This window comes from Eulemur rufifrons, chromosome 5, assembly GCF_041146395.1.
Source record: "Eulemur rufifrons isolate Redbay chromosome 5, OSU_ERuf_1, whole genome shotgun sequence".
NCBI classification, from domain to species: domain Eukaryota; kingdom Metazoa; phylum Chordata; class Mammalia; order Primates; family Lemuridae; genus Eulemur; species Eulemur rufifrons.
Window position 1 is genome coordinate 45,248,952 of NC_090987.1, and position 25,177 is coordinate 45,274,128.

The window sequence follows — 25,177 nt, forward strand, 5'->3', positions numbered from 1 at the left end:
GCTCCAGTTTCAGGGAAAAGATCTCTTTCAAGAGGACTGTAAGACTGTCTTACAGAATTCTTGTTGCGGACGGTTTTTCTCCCCTTGTCATTTCCCCAACTATCTCCCCTTTCCCCCACATTGCTAGATGTTTCTCTCTTATCCCAATTTCCTCAGCGTTTGGGATTATCAATCTAAAATCAGAGGTGAGAATTCATCAGTATTACTGAAAAAACTCTGCAGTTATTTCTTTCAAACTTGATTTTTCTTCCTGTTCCAATATTTTCCTTCACTGTGAAATAATCAAAGCATTGATGAATGTTTCTGTTTACGTCTTTGAAAGGACATTTCACTTTAGCCTTACCATTACAGTGACATAGAATGGTTCCTTCTGCTGATTTAAAAGGCTGACATGAAGCTGCCAAGGGCTGAAGAGGGCACCCCTGCTCCGGCAAAGGAGAAGGGACAGAAACACCGGCAGGAAGTGGCAAATTGAATCTTTGTTGGTTTTTCTCTTATGACTTTGACAATTGTTTTTTCCTTAAAAAGAAAAAGAGAACCTATCTAAAATATTAATGCTATTTTCGGAGTTCTAGTATAATCTAGAACAGAGTCATTTTTAAAGAAAAGGAAAGAGGTTTCCTTTCTGGTAGCGGATCCCCCTCCACTGATTTGCCTGTTCTTTGACATGATAGGTTGTAAGAAGCGGCCTGGAATTCCTTCAACAGGTGGAAAACAGCGAGTACAGTAGTTAGCTAAGCGGTCAGAAGAACTGTCAGCTGAGGTTTGATATGTCGTCAAGAGAGTGTCTGACACACGTTCCACCGGGCATGCTTGTGAGAGCCTCACATTCTAGATGCACCGAGAATGCATGCATGGAACACACACACCCGCCCAACAACCGCACCCCAAACCACCCCTGCGCACACGTATTCTAACACGGTCACAACACAGCATGCTCCCAAGCCTTCAAGCTTCTCCAGCCCTCAGCCGATAAGCTGCCAAAAAGAGGCTCAAGCAGCAGTTGAAGTGGGCCTGACCTCTGGTCCCTGCGGCCCCTCCAGAGAACTTCTGTGACCCCCAGGGACTCAGAGGGGGCCGAGGCTGCAGGACAAGCCCCAGGGAGTCATTCTGCTTCCTGCCCTCATTTTCCCTCCAACTCTCATCTTCCTCTGGAGATGTAACCCTGTTTTGCGGGCTCAGATAGGCCATGCCACCCGGGAGTAACCTCTAGCACAACAGTGTTTCTAAAATACCTAATGTTCTCTTGGCTTTCTGACTTTTTAAAAAATTTGTGTTGTGTCTCTCTATCCTTTTGTGACAAGCGAAATATTGTGCTTAAGCCAAGCAGGCAACGTAAAGCTATGACTTCAAAGCCATCCCTTGATAAAACATCAAAACAGCCCAGAGTGAACCAACTGTTATCTGTATTTCTACAGATAATTAACTGAAACTCAGTGCTCAAGTCGCTATACCGGGAGTTTCTGCAGGCAAGGTCGTTCTCGTGGTGCTGCTTGATTTTGTTTCTGTGTCTCTTATATCTTGTGGGACAGGGAGGGGTGTGGAAAATCCTTCAGTAAAATTCCATTTTGATGTGCAGAGGGGATGTGAGCTTCTGCTTGGCCTAGCAGAGGCCTGATTCAGACACTTCCTCCTTAAGGTGGGAATGTCTTTCTCTCTCAACCCTAAGACACCACTGCCTGCACCTTTTCCTTGTTCTTGCTTTAGATTAGAGTCGCGACGTACCTCCTACCACACCTGGCAGAAATACTGCCCTTTCCACTTGGTTTTATGAAATGGGATGATACTAAATCCACAAAAGCGACAGAGTCCTACCTTGGATTTGCCAGTCCCATGGGCACATAACTGCGTTCCTCTCTCATCTCCCAGCTTTCAAACTCCAGCCCACGGAATCCCTTAGCTTAAGTCAAGCCAATGGCCTCACCATTCCAACCCTTCTTGCGTTTTTTCCACTCCCCACCCCCATGCACTGCCCATTCATCAAGCCCCATCTCCTTTTAAGTTGGAAAACTCACCTTAAAGCCCACCACCTCTTCCAAGCAGCCTCCCTGATTAAGTGAGGACGAAGAAACCTCCAAAGCATGACCGACAAACTCTCAATAAACAAGAACATACACACACACACACAGCCCCCGAAACGAACACAGACACTCACAAAAAGAGAAAATTACATATTCTTTACTTTCACATTGCAAAGCTCCTATGGGGTTAAGCAGATCAGTTTTACAGCCATAACTAATTCTGGCAATGAGGTATTTTTTTAACATTCTTGGGGGTTACTTGGCAAAGCATTCCGCTGTATCGTCTATTTTGTACGTTCCTTAAATCCTTCTTCTTTTTCTTCTCGGCTTCCTGAGTGCATAACTGCGGGGCACTGCCACTCACCGACAGGGACAAGGCTAGCGTAAGTCGGTCTTCACACCTCCTTGTGGTGATCGCACTGCCCGGCAAGCACCCACAGTGAGACTGGCATGACTTAGCCATCTAGTTTTCACATCAGGAAGCGTTAACGACTTTTCATCCCACATCCTTCCTGGGCAAACATGTCTGCTGTGTTGGGATAAAGGACATTCTAGACAAGGCCCTGCTGAAAGATCTGGGCAAAGGTTCCTGACAAGACTCAATGTCCAGATAAGGCTGCTGAAGGCTCTCGGGGGAGCCCTGAATCTGCAGCAGTCGCCTCAGGAAACAGAGAGAGACGGACTCACTCTCTCGGAGGGCTGCCCGCTCGGGTTGGTGTTAGCGCCACTTGCGGAGGACCCAGAGACTTGCGGCATAAAATGACCAGAACGAGGAGAAACACAGATGGGATAGCAATAGCTGGCAACTCGAACACGGCATCAAACACCACTGCCACAGAAGCTTTCTAGCTACAAGCCACGCTGTGCAACCTTTAAGCAAAACAGTATTGATTTTGTGGTTGTAAAAACATACCTTCAACTGCAGAACTCAGTTTTATGACACCTTGAATAAAAACAGAAAGTGGCAGTTATGTAATGGACCCAAATTACTTTTCCTGGTCTTTTCATAACACACACATGCTTCAGACCTGGGTTTTTTGAGGGCATTTCAAGAACTTAACCAAACAAACATCACCTTCAAAAATAAAATAAGTTTTATTTCTGATCAGACCTCACGGGTGTCTTCATGTCTCCCGCTAAAATGCTTTGGGGAAATTTTTCACTAGATATGGAATCAGACATGTTTTTGGATGAGACAAAGGCCAAGTCTGTCTGAGTGACTATTTCTGTATATAAATTAAGCCGGATTGTGGATCTTCACACAATAGGACACGGGGGAGCAGCCCTTCCTAGCGAGCACTGTGCACAGAGATCGTGCCGTGTATGTTGGGACAGGGCTGCTGTTGAAATACACAGAACAGGTGGTTCAAAAATAAGATGTGGTCTGGCACCTCTCTTCTCTAGGGTGCTTGGGCCAGAGCCTTTTCTTTGGTCTGATGGTTCAGCTTTCAGCTACCTGCAGGTCAGACAGCGAACAGGCTGTCTGAGCATTGGGGTTGTTCACAAAGCAAGTCAATATCCTTGACTGAGATTCATGTGCCTTTTTGGTGAAGCTAAAGGTACAAATACTAAACTAAGACAAATTCGATCTGATACAATCATTTGACTTAAGATGTATTTTTTGTAAGTCATCATTATAAATAAGTAATATTCCCCAATCCCAATGTGATAACCATAATCCTTTAGGCCAAATAAAAATGTGTGCAGTTTCATTTGGCTGAAATTCTGGTTCTCTTTCAAACTGGAGGAGTTTCCAAATAAAAGTGGAAATTAAATTAAAATTTCAATACTGGTCAATCAAATTGGTGTCGGCATGAACATATTGGTTTTAGCAGATTACACAAAGAGACAAACCTGCTCTCCAGTATGTCTTTCTGATAAAGCTGTTTTTAAGTTTCCTATTGAATTTCACCTTTCCCAGATCCAGAGGTGTCTGGGCCAGCACCGAACAAGGAATTCTCCAGGGGAGAAAGTATCCATATATGTGTACACATATTTATTATAAGTTTTGCTGATATAAAGGATATGTAGCATATAATCTACAAATCACAATGAAATATACAGTATCTTTTTCTTTTTTTTTTTTTTTGAGACAGAGTCTCACTCTGTTGCCCTATGTAGAGTGCCATGGCTTCATCATAGCTCACAGCAACCTCAAACTCCTGGGCTCAGGCAATCCTTCTGTCTCAGCCTCCCGAGTAGCTAGGACTACAGGTGCTTGCCACCAAGCCCAGCTAATTTTTTAGTAGAGATGGCGTCTTGCTCTTGCTTAGGCTGGTTTCAAACTTCTGACCTCAAGCAATCCTCCCTCCTTGGCCTCCCAGAGTGCTAGGATTACAGGTATGAACTACCATGCCAGGCCCAGTATCCTTTTTTTTTGTTTTGAGAGCAGGGTCTTGCTCTGTTGCCCAGGCTGGGGTGCAGTGGTGTGATCATAGCTCACTGCAGCCTCGAACTCCTGGGCTCAGGGGATCCTCCCTCCTTGGCCTCCCAAAGTGCTGGGATTACAGGTGTGAGCCACCAGGCCTGGCCATACAGTATTCTTTGTGGCAAATTCCATATAGTGAATTGATTCTCAGAGAGTGCTTTTGTTGATTTTGGCCAAACTCTTGTATCTGCAGCCAGCAGTTCAACAATAATTGGACAAAATCATGTATTCAGTTGTATCCCAATAAATTTATTGTCACTACATCTTTTATGTGATCTACTCTTACATTATTTTTCACCTTCATATGAATTATTTTCATTAAATTAAAACCTCTTTGAGCTTCAACACAATGTCAACACCTGCACTGTGACCTATTCACCACTGAGTGTGGAGCTGGGAAGAGCTGTGCAGTGGCCACCACCAGCATGTCCCTTACAGGGACAGTATTCAGTGTGAATAATCTCAGCGGTATGGATGGTAAAATGTAGTCAAACAATTAGGAACTGATGAGTTTTAAGTATCTATTATTTTTGTTTTGATATAATTTATTTTATTGTAAGTTTATATAATTTAATTTGTAATAATGGGCTTACAGAATTCCTGAAATTGTAACAACTGGCTCTTGTAAGCTGGTATGAACTGGCTGTAGGGCACCACTGTTATACCTGATGTTTCTTTCCACTCAGATGCAAAGAAGAAAAATCTTGAACTTCAGAATGCTTTCTGAGATAGTCATAAAGGGGGTTGTAATTTGAACAGGCCAAATGGGAATAAGCTTAGTATTTGCTATTATTTTGCCAGTCATTTCAAACTCTCTTACACCTGTCATTGCAAAAATACACTATACACACATCACCTTGGAAATAATAGTCATTGACAATTAACTAAGAGCACAACATAAATGGATTTGATATTCTTTTGGTCAAGCAACTAAACCGAGAGGCAAAGTCAGGTACAAATAATTGGCTTATTAAGCAATGATCTCATCTTTTCAAACTGTAGAATATTAATTTATTTTAGGCACATTCATGTTTGTGTGTATTCACGGTGTCAGCAAATGTCATTCAAATGAAAAGACAACAACGTGCTCTAATCAGTGTGTAGAAACAAGCTCTTTGTAAGAAAACAAGAAAATTCAAACAGATTCTTATAGAAATAGGGGTGGTGGGGGAGGGGAGCCCAATAATGCATTTATTGAGCTGGGGACGAAAGGTAAGTTCAAATACAAACAAAAGCCTGACTTTAAAACTCTAATTATAAATGTTATTCTAATAAAAACATGTGATTCATTAGCTCCATATGGGCTTTTCTTATATCTTTAAACCTCAAATCAAATTTTTTTCTCTGTAGTTGGTTAGGCCTTTATATTGGGAAGTAACTATGTTATAGTGAAAATCTAGAATTAGCTAAATCTAGTTATATAATTGATATTAACGTGATACACAAAATTATAGAATGAGAGGAAAAGATATTATTTATCTTAAAATATAAATATTTTTTAAAAATTTGAGTATTTACGAAGTGATTGATGTTGATGTTAAAAAGCTACACATAGCACTGCTGACTTCCAGGACACACAATAGACATTATCTGGTGAGCAGCTGACACTGACATTGCCTGGAATTCGGGGTAAGCCATAGCACATATATATATATATACATACACATACACAGTGGATTCACCTCCCCCCTCGTTTGCTTCTTCATAGTCTGCAGAAGTGTGCAAAATAAAATTGAAAACAAAAGAGAAAAGAAAAAGAAATCCAACTATTTTTCTCTGAACTCAGTATCTTTAATGTAGCAAAATTTCTAAGCTTGAGGTGATTTGTGTAGACTATTTCCATTATCTCCCGCAAGTCAGAGCCAATCACTAGCCAGGTACGTTTTCTGCAACAGTTCTCCGGTTACAAAATTATTCTCCCCTCTTTACTACCATTTTCACCTAATGATTAATTTCAAATGATCTAAAATAATTTGTAGGAGAAAGGGTCAGGTGAAATAATTCATGCTAAAGTGTGAATGACTAGGGCTCACTAAGACCTTCCAATGACAACTCATGTTGAAATGCTAAGCGAATTTTTAACCTTGGCCAAAAAGGCCCTACATGATATATCCCTGCCTATTTCCTTATTTCTTCTCCTTCATCTCACATGACTTTCTCTCTTATTCAAGATGCTACATACAGACAATGTTCTCTCTGCTTTGCAAGGCTAGTTTCTTTCTGCCCCAGGCCAGTGTACTTGCCGCTCCCTCTGGCTTGAATACTCTCCCCTAAACTACTAAATCTTTCTACAGCCAGGTCCTTTTCTTTATTCAGATTTTACTTTAAATGTAGCTTCCTCAGATAGTCCTTCTTGATTACTGTATTTAGAGCCACTCCAGAAATAACTTTCTACCCCATTGCTCTCTTATTTTTCCTTATAGCGTTTATCACTCTTTGAAATTATCTGGTTGATTTATCATTTGGTTTACCTCTGTCTTCCTCGTTAGAATATAAGTGGAATGAGAGCAGGAACCTGGTCTGTCTTGTTTGCTGCTGTAACTCCCCTGCCTGGAACAGTTCCTAGCACAGAGCAAACATGCAATGAATGTGTGTTGAATGAAAAAGCGATCACTCCCAAGTGTCCCTGAGGAGGATCTTACCAATCTAGCAAACGTACCTCAAATATGTTATTTTAATTGTGGCTGTTATTGAGCAGAGCACTCAGATTTCATCATATTGACCACTCTCTATTTCTATTCAGAAGCTGGTCTTTGTAAGGGTTAGTAAAGATCTATGTATAGAGTGAGTATACATAAGTCACAGTAGACATTTAGGTTTTTCAGGGGTATAATACTGGCGAAGTCTCTGAGAAGTAGGTTTATTGACTACTTGGAGGCAAGATTATGCTCTAAATGCACTTCAAGGGATATTAATTAATTAATTTTATATCCAAATATCTCTGGAATCTGCAGTTCTCGTCTCTACTGTTATCATCCTCGGCCAAATTATTATAGCAATGTCCATGGGAATCTGTATGATCAGGTACAGACAGAGAAAGAGGAACTAAAAAAGAATCATTCCATTTTTAATATCCTTCTTCTATTTTTTTTTTTTTTTTTGAGACGGAGTCTCTCTCTGTTGTCCTGGCTAGAGTGCCATGGAATTAGCCTCACAGCAACCTCAAACTCCTGGGCTCAAGGGATCCTCCTGCCTCAGCCTCCCAAGTAGCTGGGACTACAGGCACACACCACCATGCCTGGCTAATTTTTTTTTCTGTTTTTAGAATAGATGGGTTCTCACTATTGCTCAGAGCTCAGGCTGATCTTGAACTCCTGAGCTCAAGGAGTGATCCTCTTGCCTTGGCCTCCCACAGTGCCAGGATTCCAGGTGTGAGCCACTGGGCCAGGCCAATATCCTTCTTCTAGTCATTCCTATACTGCAGCTAGAGTGGCCTTTTAAAAAGGTCATGTGATATCCCTCAAATTCTTAAGATAAAGATCAATTAAGCCTGGAGGTGACCTGCAAAGCCCTTCATGATGTCACCTACAGCGGAATAAAAATACTCCTCCCCTAGAGAGGTAGAGGATGTGTCCCCCATCTTTGAGTCTAGGTAAGTTCCGTGACTACTTTGACGATTAGAGTAGACAGGAAATGATACTGTCTCCTAGTTCTGTGGCCAGTCAGTCCTCTTGTCCCGGGGAGCACTCCTCTGGGAACCCTGCCCACCAAGTTAGAGGTCGGGGACTCCTGTGACGGAGAGGCCGCGTGCAGATGCTCTGATGGAACATCGGCTGAGCCAAGGCTTCACGGTTAGGCAGAGGGCGGAGCTATAAGGCCTTGGGGAGACTGTTGGTGGAGGCTGGAGAAAAGGCAACTCTTCTGATGTAGTGGCAGAGAGTTTGGCAACATTATCACCTATAGTAATGTGGAAAATAGAAAAGGTACCTAATGAACCCGTGGATTTTACTACGGAAACTTCCAGGCAGAATGTTTAGAGTGCCATTTTTTTTTTTTTTTTTAAAGATGTACACAATAAGGTGCAGGCAGAGAAAGATGAGTCAAAAAAGAACTATTCAGTTTTCAAGTAAAATTTAGAGAAAATATAAAGAGCTAGGACTTGTTGCATAAAACAAAACCAAAAACAAAAAAAAAATTGGTTTCACATTCCTAGGTCATGGCTGTAAAACCTTTTTTTATGACTTCAGAAATATTTAAGCGTGTGCCTCATAGAATTTCTAAAATAGAGAAAAAGGCTTCTAAGAATCCCAAGGGTATTGTTTCCTGGTACCCTGACTCTGAACCCAGGCCAAAGAAGGGCTTATCTTGAAGAGAATTGTGGATGTGTGTTTTGTTTAATAGAATGAACTTTAATAAGATTCATAGGAAGCCCATGAAGGAGCTCAGGACATTTCACCCCCAAATATGACTCCTTGGTATAAAGGGTATTTTGAATTAAAGGCCCTTAGAGATCAACAGGCATTGGAAGGGGCTTTTCCTCTGTCTGCATAAAGCTAGACCCATCAAAAAGAACAATTGACTTCCCTTCTCCTCCCAGTTATCACAATATAGTTCAGGAAAAAAGATGAAGAATACAACCAGACCAGGCCCAAGCCATTTAAAGATAATACCTGTCTCTCAGGTTAATTCAGTTACCAAAGAGAATCATTTACAAGTCGGTCTGTTTCCCCCTCATCCATTCATTCTCCCAAGTGTCTATTCATCCTCCCCAGTAACCATTTACTGCCTTTCAACACAATTATTCCTCATCTCCCCCGCCCCTCTAAAATGAGGATATATAAACTTCTGGACCCCACTGGGATAGTGGGTAATCATTGTGATTCTTCCCTTGCACACAGTAAATAAATTTATAATCTCTTTCTGTTATGAATCTGCCTTGTTGAGTTGATCTTTCAGCGACTCTTCTGGGGTGAAAGGGAAGTTTCCCCTCACCCCCACACCCACAAAGGTTACAAGAGAAGTGTGTAAGTGGACATGTTATCAGCTTGGACAAAGTGAGCAGAGAGAGTTGAAAGTGCAAAGAGTCCTTAGGGCCCCCAAACTTCTATGGGTAGGAAATAGGCTGAGAAGATTATTCAGTTGCAAGCGTTACCTCTTACGGAGAAGGGATAATTCAGTAGGTGTATCAAGAGTCTAGAGAAACCAAGAGCTGCAGAGAATCATTCCCAGGGAGCAGGACAGGGTCCTCCAGTCAAGGAACTGGCAACACGTGGGTTTCAGAATTGCTAAAGCATTGCCTGGCACGTGCCTGTTCTTCCACTCTTCGAGCAGAAGTTTTCAGGGCATTTATCCCATGCCTGTATCATCAGAGTGTGTTGGGTGTACCTGAGGCAGATACCTTTTCTTTTTAGTCCACAGATCGTCATCTCGAGAGAAATGGTACTAGACAACAGCATCAAATTGATAAGGAAAACCCCCATCTATTAATTGACACAGCAGCCACCTGAGACCCCCACCCCTCACGGCAGACCCACATCAGCATAATTAATACTAACCTATCACCTGGCCTATCAACTAATCTATTACCTGGCGCATCAGTGTAACACTAAACCTATTACCTGGTGCAACTACCCTATTACCTGGTGTATCAACATAATACTAACCTATTACCTGACACATCAGCTAACCTATTACCTGGCAGTCATTAGTCACCTGAGACCCCACCCCACTAGATGGGGTTCTGAATTTGGTGGTGAGGCCCCTCTGAGCCCGCCGGCGAATAAACCTTGAGTCTCCGAGTCTCCGTGTGCCGCTCTGTTTGTCCTCAGGACCACCCGCTGTAACACTTGCTGTAACAAAATGAGTCCCATCAGCATCTGAACTCTATTTAGTAAGAACTTGGATCTCAAGCTTGAGCTTGGGATGAGATATTTTTAGGTCTTTTAGCGGGAGTGAGTATATTTTGCCTTCAGAGGATGTGAATAATTTGTGTCCAGAAGATGAACCGTGGCTGACTAAAGATGGCCACAAGTTATCTGAAACCCTTCCCTTTGAGAGGTGGCATCTGTGTCATTCCCCTTGATCCTGGTGGGCTCTGTGATTTTGGCTGATGGAAAATGGTGGAAATGATGCTCTGCCAGGATCTAGGCCCAGACCTTAAGACCTCCTGTCTCTTGGAACTTCCTCTGGGAGCTCTGAGCTGAAATGTAAGAGGCTGCAGGGCTAGAGGTGCCACTTACAGGTGCTCTGATCAATAGTTACAGCGGAGCTCACACTCTCAGCCATTGAAACCGAGGTGCCAGGCATGTGAGTAATGCCATCTTGGGCTCCCTAGACCAGCCCAACTGTGATGGTTAGTTTGTGTGTCAACTTGTCCGCACCATGGGGTACCCAGACGTTTGGTCAAACATTACTCTGGGTGTGTCTGTGAGGGTGTTTCTGGATGAGGTTAACATTTGAATCAGTAGACTGAGTAGAGCAGATTGTCCCCCCTTATGTGGGTGGGCGTCATCCAACCAGCTGAAGTCCTGAGTAGAACAAAAAGGCTGGGTAAGAAAGAATTCTCTCTCACTGCTGGGACCTTGCTCTTCTCCTGCCTTTGGACTTGGATGGACTTGGACTGCTACTTATACCATTGGCTCTTCTGGGTCTCCTTGCTGGGTTGCTTGCTGACTGCAGAACTTGGAAATTCTCAGCCTCCTTAATCACATGAGTCGATTCCTTTTAATATACACATAGGTGTGTACATATGTTTGTTCTGTTTTATACATAGGTTCTGTTTCTCTGGAGAACTTTGACTAATACATCAACTTCTAGATGAATGTGAAACAGAAGAATCACCCAGCCGAACCCTGCCTAAATTCTTGACTCTAAAACATAGGGTATAATAAAATGATTGTTTTTAAGCTGCTATACTTTGGGGTGATATGGTATGTCATAACAGATAAGTGTCACAGTCAGCTGTGCCTAAATTTTCTGACTTCACATGTGCTCTGTCCTTTAGTTCTCTCTGCTCCAGCCACACCCTTTCAGTATCAGCACATGCTGTCCTTGCTCCTCTTGATCCTTCAGCTCTTTCTTAGCTTATGAGGATTTTCTCAGGGAAGTTCTCTCTGGCTTCTACATTAGTCCCTTTGTTACAGCAGTTTCTCCCACAAGAACTGTGTTTCTTTTAGCGCAAATATCTCTGTGATTATTTGATTCATGCCAGTCTCCACTTCTAGATTGTAAACTCCATGAGAACAAAGAGCAAGACTTTTTGATCATCAATGAATTCCCAGAGCTCAGCACCATGTCTCTGGACATAGTAAGTGCTGAATAAATATTTGTTAAGTAGTTGAATGGAATATTTGATGCAGCTGATAAGGACTCCATTCTCACCACAGCTTTTAATGACTGAGCCACTATTCTTCTCTTCACACATTGTGAAAATCTGGATTCCCAGCCATTGTAACCGGGGAAAGACAGTGTGACTTAATATGAGGCCTTTGCTCCTGCTTTGCTCTTGTGTGGGAAGGCAGCTCAGTGCAGCTAGAGTTGCTGACGTTCGTTTTCATAACCTCTAGGGAAGAGGAATCCTACAGGAGCCCTGGGTGTGCGTGGGCACAGGAACGCAGAGAGAAAGGAGCAGTCAGTGCCTGCTCACATTTATGTCTTTGGTGGAAATAAGGTGCTTTCCTGAGAGTCTAAAGAAAATCGTGGGCGCTGGAATTGTTTAAAATATTTCTAAATTTAAGTTTAGAAATAATTTATTGCTAGATCATGAGCTTTTTTCCATCCTTACCTTTCATCTAAAACTGGAAGCCTTTCTTCTAGAACTGTGAAGAACTGCTTCATCATAAGTTGTGATAGCTAGGAAAATTCTGTACCTTCCATAACCGCTGCTCCTAAATTGTTTTCTTAATACCTAAGCTGTATTCCTACTGTTTAAAAATGCATTTTCCTGCCTAGTTAGCCCTGTGGATGTGGAAAATAAATGCTCCATTGGAAATAGTCTTAAAGGTCTTTTTTCTTTTTTTCTTTTTAGAGATAGGATCTCGCTCTGTTGCCCAAGCTGGAGTGCAGTAGCATAATCATAGCTCTCTGCAGCTTCAAACTCCTAGGTTCAAGTGATCCTCCTCCCTTAGCCTCCCAAGTAGCTGGGACAATAAGTGCACCATCATGACCAGCTAAATGTTTTTCATTTTTTTGTAGAGATGGTGTCTCGCTATGTTGCCCAGGCTGGTCTCAAACTCCTGGCCTCAAGTGATCCTCCTGCCTCAGCCTCCCAAAGTGCTGGGATTACAGGTGTAAGCCACCACACTCAGCCTGGAAAGAAATTTTCTTAAAATGGTTCTGCTCTACTTAAAGGTCAGTTTGTCATTGTTGCTGTTTGTGAAATAAGCCCAGGTCTCTATAAGTGCCCTTATAATTTCCATTTCATGATTTTATTTTATTTATTTATTTATTTTTGAGACAGAGTCTCATTCTGTTGCCCAGGCTAGAGTGCCATGGCGTCAGCCTCACTCACAGCAACCTCAAACTCCTGGGCTCTAGCAATCCTCCTGCCTCAGCCTCCCGAGTAGCTGGGACTACAGGCATGTGCCACCATGCTCGGCTAATTTTTTCTATATATTTTTAGTTGTCCAGCTAATTTCTTTCTATTTTTTTTTAGTAGAGATGGGGTCTCAATCTTTCTCAGGCTGGTCTCGAACTCCTGACCTCAAGTGATCCTCCCGCCTTGGCCTCCCAGAGTGCTAGGATAACAGGTGTGAGCCACCACGCCCGGCCCATTTCATAATTTTAAAAGTAATTTCTTTTACTTCATGATATTTCCCTAAACAGTAGCCTCCAAGTGGGTCTGGGTACAGTATTTCATTAAATGGGTGTAGCAGATTTCCAGCTGGTGAAAGGAGGATTTCCATTTAACCCATATCATTTTAGTAAGTCCACACTCTGAGATTCTGCCCATTTCCACTTCCATGATTCCGCCTCCTCCCTGAGTACACAACACTGCATTTGTCCTTTTTGAACATGCAGCAGATTAAAGAGCTGGGCAGGAGGCAGATGTAGGCACACCTTTGATCTCTCATCCTTGGAGGTTAAGGGAGGGCAGACACCTGGCGGCTGCTGAGCTGGAAACAAAACACAGGCCCGGGCTGGAATTACCTTAATGGGAGCCACAGCTCCAACCGCAGAGGCAGCTGGAAGCACTGAGTGGGCACCGAGGGAAGACGGCCCGGCCCGGCCCGTGGCTGCGTAAGGGACGCACGAGAGTCCTAACGATGTGATTCAGGTTAGCTGGTTAGGCACAAAGACCTAGGAAAGCCGCCAGGAAGGACCAGGCAGCTGCATTAAGAAAAAAATGAAAAGTAAATCTTTTGTAAATAATACTGCAAAACTTCCTGCTGTGCACAAATTCAGAAAGGCAATTTTGATGGCAATGCAGGAAGCTTTCAAAGAAAGGATTTTTAAACCTTTTTCCTTTGCGGAACTCTCTTTTGATTAAAGATGTCACCTTTGCACCAGGATGCTGTGAATGTTGTTAGTCAACAAAACAAAACAAAACAAAAGCCGAGACCCAGGGTTCCTGTGATTCTTCGGTGAAGCCGCACTGCCCCCTGGCGTTCGGGCGCTGTAGTTACTCCACCACGTGTAAAGCCCGAAAAACAATCGAGCCGGGGAAGGATGCAGCTTCCAGTTTACTCTACGGGGAGAAACCTGTCTGACAGCACAGGATCGGAAAGTACAGCTCCAAACCTCAAATCTAGACCTGGTTTGACGACACCTGGAATGAAATTTTGAAGTTAAGAATCCTTCCGTGTCCATCCTCAGTAGAATCTCCTGAGTTGATCAAGTGGCTCTGAAAAGAAATTGATCAGATTGAAATCTGCCAATTTTCCACGGACGAATGGTCATGTGAGCGGCAGCCGCCGCTCATCTATTTTCAGAGCCAACTCAAATGTCGCCTGTGCTGTAAAACCTTTCCTGACTTCTCAGCAATTGGTACCTTGTGGGTAACCCATGCCTCGCTCCGCCTTCGTGCGTGTCTCTCCCGTGGAAAGTGAAAGTGGGGATCATACCCGATTTGTCTCTGTAGGGCAGAGCCTGGCAGATAATGTTGCGTCCGGGAAACACTTTGGTGCCACAGTAGCATATCCTGGACTCTTTCAAAAGGAACCAGGGCCAAAGAAGACTGCGCTTGACCTCTACTGCTATTGGCCGTTCTGATTCCAATAACTGGGACCTCTGAGAATACTCTGGGGCCTGAGAGGGGCCATCTGTCCCATTGCAGGGCAGAGCTCTGCCCCCAGGGCGAGGCCAGAGCTGGAACACGGCTAGGTGTGGAAGTCAAGGGCAGTCTTCCATGGCCCTGCTTCATTTTAAAGGAACTCAGAATATGCCATTGTGACATAAACACGATTTTGAGCTGAAGGCATTTGAGAATAGGCTCTTTTCTGAACTCCCTTATCTGCCTAAAAGCAGAGCCTCCCAAAAGAACTTAGTTGTCATAAATCTCTTCCCCTAGAGTTTCTGCAACCAGGGAAGATTGACTTTATCACCAGAGAGAAGCCTGCAACACACCTAAACAGGCATTGTCACAAAACTATAATATCTCCCATCTATTCTCCTACAGGCCCATTATCTCTCTTAAATGTAATTTGTCTTTCCTTAAGGGCCGTTCTTTCCCTCTCCTTCTCCTATTAAGATGGCATATAAGCCCCAAATCGTAAGCACCTTCTTGAGTCACATTTTTCTGTGAATTTCCATACATACATGAATAAAAATGTCTTTTCTCCTGCTAATCCTGTGTAAGTTAAATTTGTAGCCCCCCAAACACTGAACCTAAGAGGGTAGAGAAGTTTTTCATCTCCCAGACTTTCCTTTGTGCCTTTGGCCAAATATTGGACTCCACTGTGTTAAATCTCTGCTCAGGTCCTCAGAACTAGCTTGGCACCTTGTGCCAGGACATCCTCCCTTGGAGCAGGTATGGCAAATAAACCCACCGTAATCAGAAAGAAAATGCTCCATGTAATGTTCGATGTGTTAATATTTGTAGAGTATCTTTGGACAAAGGCTGACAAATACAAGTGCTAGATAAGTGGTTTTTTTTTTTTTAATTTTTAATTTTTGAGAAAGAGTCTCACTCTGTCTCTCAGGCTAGAGTGCAGTGGTGTCATCATAGCTCACTGCAGCTTCAAACTCCTGGGCTCAAGCGATCCTCCTGCCTTGGCCTCCCCAAATGCTAGGATGACAGGTGTGAGCCACCACGCCCAGCCTAGATAAGTGTTTATTAAATAAAAATGAATTGTACAATCTCAGTCTTTAAAACAAGACAAAGCAGACCAGCTTTAGGGTTCCAAACCTCCTAGATATTTTTCTTATTTTGCACTCCATCTTTAAATCTTGCACATTTGATGATGGAAGTATATATTGTTAAAAAAGCTAAAAATTTTTATTGTTGGAATAAGATGATCAACGTGGGATCATTTTAACTAATTTCTGTATTTTGAAGTATAACTGGGAGTGCATTTTTAACGTGTACAAGGCACCTTCAGACTTACACACAATGGAATAGCTCGATGGCTAAAGAGATAAATGGTGCCAATAACCACTAACAATGGTGCAAAATTATGCATCCTGTGGGAGCCTGGAAATGTACATTCTTTTCTAAGAGAAGAAGAGACTAGAAAATTGAGCCCTCTAATGCAATTTCAAAAGGCATACAATCATCAATGCGCCACGTGGGGCTGGCAGAGTGCACTCTGACTTCCTGGGAATTTCACAGCATTCCAAGACAACCTGGCAACTGACAACTTCCTGGACAGCTGTTTCCCCCATTGCCCCCACCCCCAGTTCTTTTTTGGTAGTTGTCAGCTAAATCTTCACACAAGTGCAATATCCACTCTGCAGAAATACATTCATCTTAGAGGTTTTCATTTTTATTTGGCAAAGGATATGCAAGAATGGTGATTGATACTCTCGAAGCCTAAAAGTGAAAATTCAAGGATATGTTTTCTACAAGTACAATCAAGCATGATATTGTAGTATTACTTTCTTTATGAGAAATTTCTGAGCAATATCAGTGTCTGTAAGTGTAAATCACAATTCTGATTCTACATGCTTGTATTAACCATATCCTGAAATTAATATTTGCCAACTGTCCTGGAAGCAAAATGTATAACACTTTCTTTGATCGATAAATCATCTAACATTAACTTTTCCATAACTAAGCAAACTGAGATCAAGGTCAATCTGTTTTATTTTAGTTTACCTCATTAAGAACAAATGAAGAGGTTAAGCCGCTCGACTCTAGATTGGAACTGTTTAATAGCCTCCCATTGCTCTTTGCAAAACTTTCAAAATCCTTAATGTGGCTTACAACATTTCGGGTTGCCTGAGTGAGCCCTTGTTACATCTAGTTTTGTCTTGGACCACTCTTACCCCTTCTCCCTCCTTCTGTCACCTACCAATCTCTGCGTTCTAGCTACTGGAACCTTCTTTTGGTTACTTCACTTTTTTTCTCATTCCTGCCTTCTGGCCTTTGCTCTTTTGCTGTTTCCTCACTGGGAATTCAAGGAAGGCTTCTCTGAGGTGAGGCAATTTATTTTCCCTGACCACACAGCTCGTGGTTGCCCTAGGATCACAACACCCCGGTATCTCTCTCTTTATGGCACTTGTAGCAACTGTAAAGATTATATGCATGAACATTACAGAAAAAAAAAAAGTCTCAGATTATCTGCTCTTTGAAGTCAGGGCAGGGGCTGGGTCAGTGTTATTGCTGTGTCCTCGGGAGTAACCTGGTGCCTGGCACACTGTAGGAGCTCAGTAAATGCTTGTTAGATAAAGGGAAGGAATTCTTAATTCCACCTGACACTTAAATTGGCAACTCATATTTCCCTGCTTCATGGCTGCACTTGAGCAGAAATGACAACCATGCCATGGGTGTTGGTTATTTAAGTCTGAGATGAAGCCAGTTGTTTCAATAAAAGTAGAAAATAGATTTTGAATTTGTACTCCCCAAGAGCTTTTTTAAAAATTTTATTATTTTAAAATTTATTTTCATTTTATTTTATTTTTTAGAGACAGGGTCTTAATCTGTTATTCAGGCTGGAGTACAGTGGCGTGACAGCTCACTGCAGCCTTGAACTCCTGGGCTCAAGCAATCCTCCCACCTCGACCTCCCAAAGTGCTAGGGTTACAGGTGTGAGCCTCCAAGCCTGGCCCCCAAGAGCTTTTTAAATAGATATTTTCTTTCATACTTAATTATGGGAGTATAATCTTTAAGAGAACCTAAACTACTATAGTCTTGATGAAGTAATTCCAATTTTTATAATCTATTTTAAAGAGATAATTATAGTTGTTTTTACCCTTGCCCCCATATAGTTTATTCCCAGCAGAGCAACAAGAATAATCCTTAAAAAACCAAGATCATGTAACCCCTTTGGTAAAACCCAGAAATGGTTCCTATTCTACTCATAGTAGAAGCCAAATCCTTCTAATTGCCAACAAAGTCCTGCATATTTCATGTTATTTATAAATTTTATGTTATTTTTTTCTTCAGAATTTTCTACAATATTTGTTCAGAAAAAACAAAAGCATTATTAAAAAGAGAAGAGGGACATTCAGAAAGGAGCTTTGGAAAGTTAATATTCTGTTTTGTTATTATCAAAAATAAATTATGAAGACTCTAGATTTTTTTTAGATGATTTTCTTAAATGGGAGGAAATGTGATCACCACAATTTAGTCATTCAGTTGCTGATTTCACACACACACACACACACACACGCACACACACACGTGCATGCATGCACGCGTAAGAATTTGCTCTTTGACTTCTACATTTCTATTTCTTAAAAGGTGATGAGAAGCAGATAAAACCAGGAAGTGTTTAAGACTTTTAGAGAACTAGACTAAGTGCTAGTTCTCATTTTGTATTCCTTTTGATGTCATTGTGTCCTCCCTAATTTTCTTGGTTCAACTGCAGCTGCTCGTCAATAGTGTGGCAAGAGCCTCTGCCACATCAGGGCAGATTCAACATTGAGGTGCTGGGAAGAACCTCCTCCACGTCACTCCCTTCACCCGAGTCCCTTCTCTCTCCCTGGCCACCTGCTCTCTTCTCCCCACCCCCAGTGCCATGCCCAGGCGAGCCCCTAGCTCCCTTGCCTGGACCCTTTCACAGTTGTATTCCAACTGGTCTTTCTCCCTTCAGTCTTTTTCCTCTTTAATTCATTCTGCATAGGAGTGACCTTTCCACGGTGCATATTGCTTCCTTACCTAACAACAGCTATGAATAATAGCTCTCTACTGCCAAAAGGATGGAGTTCAAGGTCCATCTCAGTCAAGATCTTTTGCTTCCTCCATGGACCCTGTTCTTCGGCCTCTCTCTTTCCTTCACACACCATGTACCTTCGCCTCTCCACACCTCAGCGTGTGCCCAGGAACCCTTCCCCAATTTTCCATGTGAAAAATTTCTTTTCACGTTCGAGACTCAACTCACTGCCTTTGATAGTGATGCCTTCCCAATCCTCTTCAGGCACAAATCTGTCCCTCTACTGCATTCCTTAACTCTTTGTGCCTCTCCACCGTAACCCTTGCTGCACAGTACTGTGATTCGCTATTGACATTTCTGTTGCCCTTGGTGACCTGTGCATTCTGTTATACGAAAGCACTGCTCCCACTTGTCACCTTGTGCTGTTGCTCTTTAGAAGTACTAATTAATGAAAAACCTTGGTTAATTGGATACTCATAAACAGAGAGCTATTCCAGTAAATAGCAATTAGAATAACTATTGTTAGTATACAAATTTCTGTTATGAATGAGAGGAGGATGATCACTACTATTGAAAGTGTTGCCATCACCACTCCCATTACCACCTTTTCTACCCCTACTACTTCCACCATCCCCACCTCCACCATCCCCACCTCTACCACCCCCATGTCCACTATTCCCACCTCTACCACCCCCACGTCCACCATCCCCACCTCTACCATCCTCACCTCCACCATCCCCACCTCCACCATTCCCACCTCTACCATCCTCACCTCCACCATTCCTATCTCTACCATCCCCACCTCCATCATCTCCATCTCCATCATCCCTACCTCCTCCATCTCCATCATCATCATCATCATCAAGTCCACCACTATCATCAGCCCCCATCATTAGCATTTGTTCAACATTGCCAAGGACCAGGCACTGGGTTAGCTATTTTACATACATTATCTCATTCTACCTCTAAAATCTGACTACAGATGAAAAAGCTCAGAGAGACTAAGTAACATCTTTTCAATTACAGAGCTCCAGGTGGAAGAGTTTGGATTATAACTTGGGTCTCTCTGACCTCAGAGTCTGAGTTCTTCATCACCACGTACAATATCTCCTATATTCCGAGTTCCTTAGGAACAGAGCCTATTCATTTTACTTCCTTTTGTACTTTTCTTTCAGTGCTTTTCCCCCTGGTGAGAATACAATAATTATTGAAATTCAATACTGGATGTAAAAGTTGGTAGCCCAATTAACATCCAGCTTGCGTATTGAGTGTGTGTGTATTTTAATTAAAAAGACATATCATACCCTGAATAATTGATTCTGATAATCTTTACAAAGTTTCTACTTTAAAAATAGTAACCTGGATTTTAATCTATTTTGCTCCTCACCTTAAATCCAAAACATTTTATTTTTGGTTTAAGATAGCAAAGCAAGGGAAATCTCAGATTGGAGATACCTATGTCTATGTCTAAAAGTGTGATTGCAAAGGAATAGTATAAGGAGAAGATCAAAAGTAAGGAAGAAGTTAAAGGGAAAATAATGAGTTCTGTATGTCACCTAATGCCCAGAAAGTTGAACAAATTTATGCAAAGGGAGTCCTTAGTACTGTTGTTTTCACTTAAAACTCTAAAGAGAAAATCTGCTTCAAAGAACATCTATATCACGTGTCTTTGCACCTTTCCAGGCTACAAGCCATGAACACACAAGATTTTATATCAGGAAGGCAAACCTGTAGTGCCTTGGTCCGGAATATGAGCATGTTAATGAGAACTTGGGGCTAATACATCAGATCTTCCTTGTTACTAATAAGTTACTCAGCTTAGCCTACAGTTTGGTTTTCCTCATTCCTGTTGTCTCTGCTCACTTCCGTTCCCTCCAGCTGACTCATGCCTGCTGCCCGTTCCCACCTCCCTCTGACCTGCTTCACTGTGTACCTCCCCCAGTGCTTGCCCTCGTGCCCGTGCAGTGGTGTGCTGGCAAATGTTTAACAACAGGCTCTCTGAGTGGGGAAGGGGAACTTACGATTTCTAACATTTGCTGATTTCCTTGCTGTCAATAATGCCACATGGCTTTTTAGTACCTATCAACTTGACATCAATCAGCTGAAAAAATTCTTAAAAATTTCACAGTCAGCTCTTATGAGCCAGTATGAGTTGGCTCCAAGGTCCTGTGGAATTCCTTTCTCCTAGAGCAAGTCCCTTCTTCCACACTTCTGTCTGAAGGAAACCAAGGACTTTTCCTTGATAATATCATTACTCTCAAGCCCTTGCTTATTTGAGGCTACTTCTCACCCTTTCAGGAGAAAAGATGGTGAGGTCAGCATATATAAAACAAACAAACAAATATTAACTAATTAATTACAAAAAGTAACACACTTTTATGGTTTAAAATTCAAAATTCAACAGGGTGTTCATTGGAAAAGTCTCTGTCCTACCTGTGTTCTCAATCACTGGATTTCTCTCCCTGGATCCAGTCATTGTTCTCAGTTTTCATGTGTATCAACACACTTTTCCATTCCCATCGCCATTTCTAGACCATTTTTCTGTTATCACCACCCTTTATATTTTTATTTTGTAGCTCCTACGTCAACTTGATACCACCACCCTTTAGACTCTCTTATTTTGAGGATAATTCTACACATACCATTTTCCCTGTCTATATCTACTAACTTCCAGGGTATTCCTCGTCTTCTGTAGTGACTGCAGACTCCATCTCAGTCTCTGGAGTTTCAACATTCATGCTTTTGGCCTCAAAAATTTCCCCAATGTTACCGATCTTTATTTATACTCCAGTTCCTCAACCACCAGCCCAGTCTTACCGCAGAGGCAAGCACTTCTCAAAGCAACTGGAAGAGTAAAAGAACTGCCTTGGCCACATTCCCTTTATCTCATCCCTTGATCACCCCTGCGGTTGTCCTGCACCTGCCCCACAGCCATTCGCGAGCTCTAGCATGTCTCCACTTTGCCCCAGCGATCAGCTCTCCACTGGTTTCAATTGTTGTGCTACCTGGCCTGGACCCTCAGGGTTAGCCATTTCAACAGGAGAGCCTGTTCTGTCCTTTTACCTGACTACCACTTATATCTACTCTAAAATTACTTGTTACCTGTAGTGTATGCTCCTGGGGCAGTTCTGAAGCCATTTCTGTGCTTAAAACCCTTCCATGGCTTCCCAGGAATCCAATGTGGAATTCTCAGCTAAATAGCCAGTGCTTTCCATGGTCTGGGGAGCTCCGTGTCTCCAGTCCATCTATAACTATCTGCCTCATGGATCTGATGCTTCAGCCAAATTCAGCTACTTGCTCTTGTTTGAATACGTCTTGGGCATTCCCACCTCCAAGCCATTTGTTTGAGGATGATTCCTTCTGCCTGGAATGGTCCCCAGACCTCTGCCTAGCAAAGTCCCATGGATTCCTTAAGGCACAGCTCAAATCACATCTCCTTTGCCAAGTGTCCTCTCATTTCTCCTTTCTCTCCTACAAATTCTCATATTCCACTGTGCGAAGTCCGGTAAAGGAAACTTTAAGTGCTTATTTCTTCTATACATCACAATACATGGGATATTTGTGTGGCAGATGAATGTGTGGGATGTGTCCAGCTCACAGAGGACGGTCAGTGAAGAAGGAACAGCTGTAGCTATCACTGGCGACGCACACTTTAGTTATGACAACTGTGTTCTTAATCAACAAGGCCCAGTGTTTTTGCAACAACTGTTGGTTTCTCATCCTCCCCCACCCCCCATCCCTGGTGGATTTTTACCTTCTCACAGAAGCTCTTGCTGATCTCCATTCCCTTATAATTATTCTTTGATTCTGTACAAGTTGACCTTTCCAACATAAAAAAGAGTGAAGTCTCTGTCATTATAAAACTGCTATTATTCTTTTTGTTGTGAGAATCAATAGCAACTTTTACTTCCTGAAAAACCCAGCTCTGGCTTGAGTACACTCAGCCTGTGAGGCCTCGTCTGGAATGACTAAGCACAAACCGCCAGGAAGGGCACTTGGTGACTGTCTGCAGTTTTTAGCAACCCCTACGGCTCAGGCAGCCCTGGCTCTGTGCCCTCCTGACCATGACGTCCACACACATGCAGCAGGCAGTAGAGAGTATTATGGGCTACTACACATTATGGGCCTTGGAACTCTGTGGAGATCTGGCTCTTTAAGAAAGCCAACACAGGGACAGGAGGTGTCATCGTGGTTTCCTTCTGTTAGGTTGTGGAACTATTTCCCAAGAAAATAGCATGGTCATCCCTCACAAGGGGTCTTGGTTGAGGCTGTAGAATCTCTGTGGCTTCCCTCTCTCTAATGGATGGTAAAGTACCCATGTTCTGTGGTGGCGGCAGGCCAGTGGGCTGATAGGACAGACTGGCTGGAGATCTCCATCTGTTGTCTCCATGGGCTTGGGACCGCAGAATGGAGCAAAACAAAACCAAAAGCTCACTCCAAATTGCTCAGGGCTCAAAGAAGGAAATCACAAGAAGAGCAGCTATGAACTCTGTCCTCAGGGCATCCACAGATGGATGATGGACACAGAAGACAGCAGCGATGGCCGTGGGCTTGAGGGCACAAGAAGGTAGCACAGGCTGGCACCGTCCAAGGCCAGATGACCCATGTCTAGATACGTGGTAAAGAAGACACTTGAGAAAAGATGTTGGGCTTGATCTTCTCTAGGTCTTTAGAAAGCCTCTCTAGCTTTCTAATAAAGATGCTATTAATTTATGAGTCAGAAGGCCTGGCTTCGAGTCCTGATTCTTCTCTAACAAGGTGTTTGACTACGGTTAAATTATTCTGGTCTTAGTTGCCTCATCTGTAAGGAGGCAGCTACTCTAGATGAACTCAGAGCCCCTTTCAGTTGTAGCATTCTGGAGACTGATGTGATGGGTAAGCTCTGGACTCTAACTGGGTTCTAAGAAAGGCACTCATAACATGGGGTTCCTATGTGCACTCTCATTTATGAGCATTATTTGCTCCAAGACTAGTATCCAAAGCTTTAAGGAGAACATACATTGAGTGGCATATTTCTTATTGAGTACTCTACCCAATCAATTATGGAGAATGAACCGATGTCGGATAAAGTCTGGTGAGGAAAGGCCAAATATATAGAGAACATCAAGACATCAATTTAGTTTCTCTTTATAATAAACAACCCAAACCAAAAATATCAATAATTTATAAACAAGAACCATTCTGATATAATCCTATACAAATAAGTGGCTTTATTGAAACCTAGCCTGAGGTTCTATGGAGAAAAGATCAGACCTTAGAAAGCCTCCAAATCTATCAAGAGAGAAAGATTTTTTTTTCATCTCTAGTTGGGATGATAAATGATGCATTTCCGTTTCAGAGGCACAACTAAGAACCAAGGATGAAATAATAAGTGCTTAAGTGGGCTGGAAACCAATGTATTAATAGCAGCCGCTTTCCCCATATGAAAGATGCACAGCAATAATGGGGATCAGACAAAGGATCATCATCACAGGGAGGAAATGAGGCATTAAGCAAATAATTAAGGAGTATTAATCATCTCAGGGAATACTCGTAAGACTGTAGGAGGCAAACGTTGCTAGCCATATTGTTGAAAAATGATATTAAGAAAAATCGAAGGAAATACAATTAGTGTTTGGAAGGGAGTGTGGTATTGTGATCTCTTACTAGATGTATGTTTTTTTAGTAAATTAAATCTCTCCAAGATTCTTAATTTTTTCATCTGTAAAATGGAGCAAGTAGTATCTCCCTCACCGTGGCCACACAAGGATTGAATAAGGTCATGAATATAAAGCCCCCAGGATGGGTTCTGAAACATGAAAGGGGTCAGCAATTGGGGACTGTTATTCAAAAATAGAAACAAGGTGATTGGCTCAGATGGCCAAATAACTGTATTCTACTACGGATGTGAAAAACATGCTCTAGGAGAAATGACAGCTCGTTAAAATACCATGTGTTCAAAATAGGATCGAGTAAGATGTTTTATTTAAGCCACATTGTCTTCAAAGTTGGCGATCCTCCACTTTCATTGCATGAACCATTCACAACAGGAAAAGCAGTTCACCCCAGGTTCTACCATATGCTGCAGGAACTAATCCTCTGTGAGAAGTGGGAGAAGCAAAGAAGGGATTTGGGGGCACCCCTTCAGGGAATTTGCTGACAGAGACTAGGCAGAACCTGGGGAGAGAGCAACTTTCTTCTCATCAGGAGAAAAATTGCTGAAATTCTGATTAAACAGGGAAAAAAAAGTCACTTAAACCACGCCTGTATGTGTTATACGAGGCCATCCTTGGCCATCAACATTGCAACCAAAGTTGTAGGGAGGGAAGGCAGCACAGTTTGCCAACTTATTTGATAAAGTCAAGCAAGGATTAGAACACAGTGCAAGTTTTCTAAGAATTATTCAGACAAGAAAACTGTAAACACAGCGTATTCCTGTATTGGGTTTTTCTTTTGGTAGCCACAGTTTAATGTTTAGCATTATTTATAAAGCATTAATTTCCCCCCTCAACATTTGGCATAAAAATATTGAGCATTGTTGAGAAGTCGGCATAGCC

At 42.4% G+C, this 25,177-nt stretch overlaps 1 protein-coding gene across 17 annotated transcripts in view; it reads right to left on the reverse strand.

Moving 5' to 3' along the window:
* The window catches only part of DLGAP1 (DLG associated protein 1), a 329,447-nt gene that overhangs the window by 122,261 nt on the left and 182,009 nt on the right, over positions 1 to 25,177 (reverse strand). For 8 of the 17 annotated variants that reach the window (XM_069468233.1, XM_069468231.1, XM_069468236.1 and 5 more), the window contains one exon: positions 2,935 to 2,964. The exons of the other annotated variants lie outside the window; for them this stretch is intronic. In XM_069468233.1, coding sequence (XP_069324334.1) covers positions 2,935 to 2,964 — 30 coding nt within the window. The remainder of the gene's footprint in view (positions 1 to 2,934; positions 2,965 to 25,177) is intronic. 17 annotated transcript variants of the gene reach the window in all.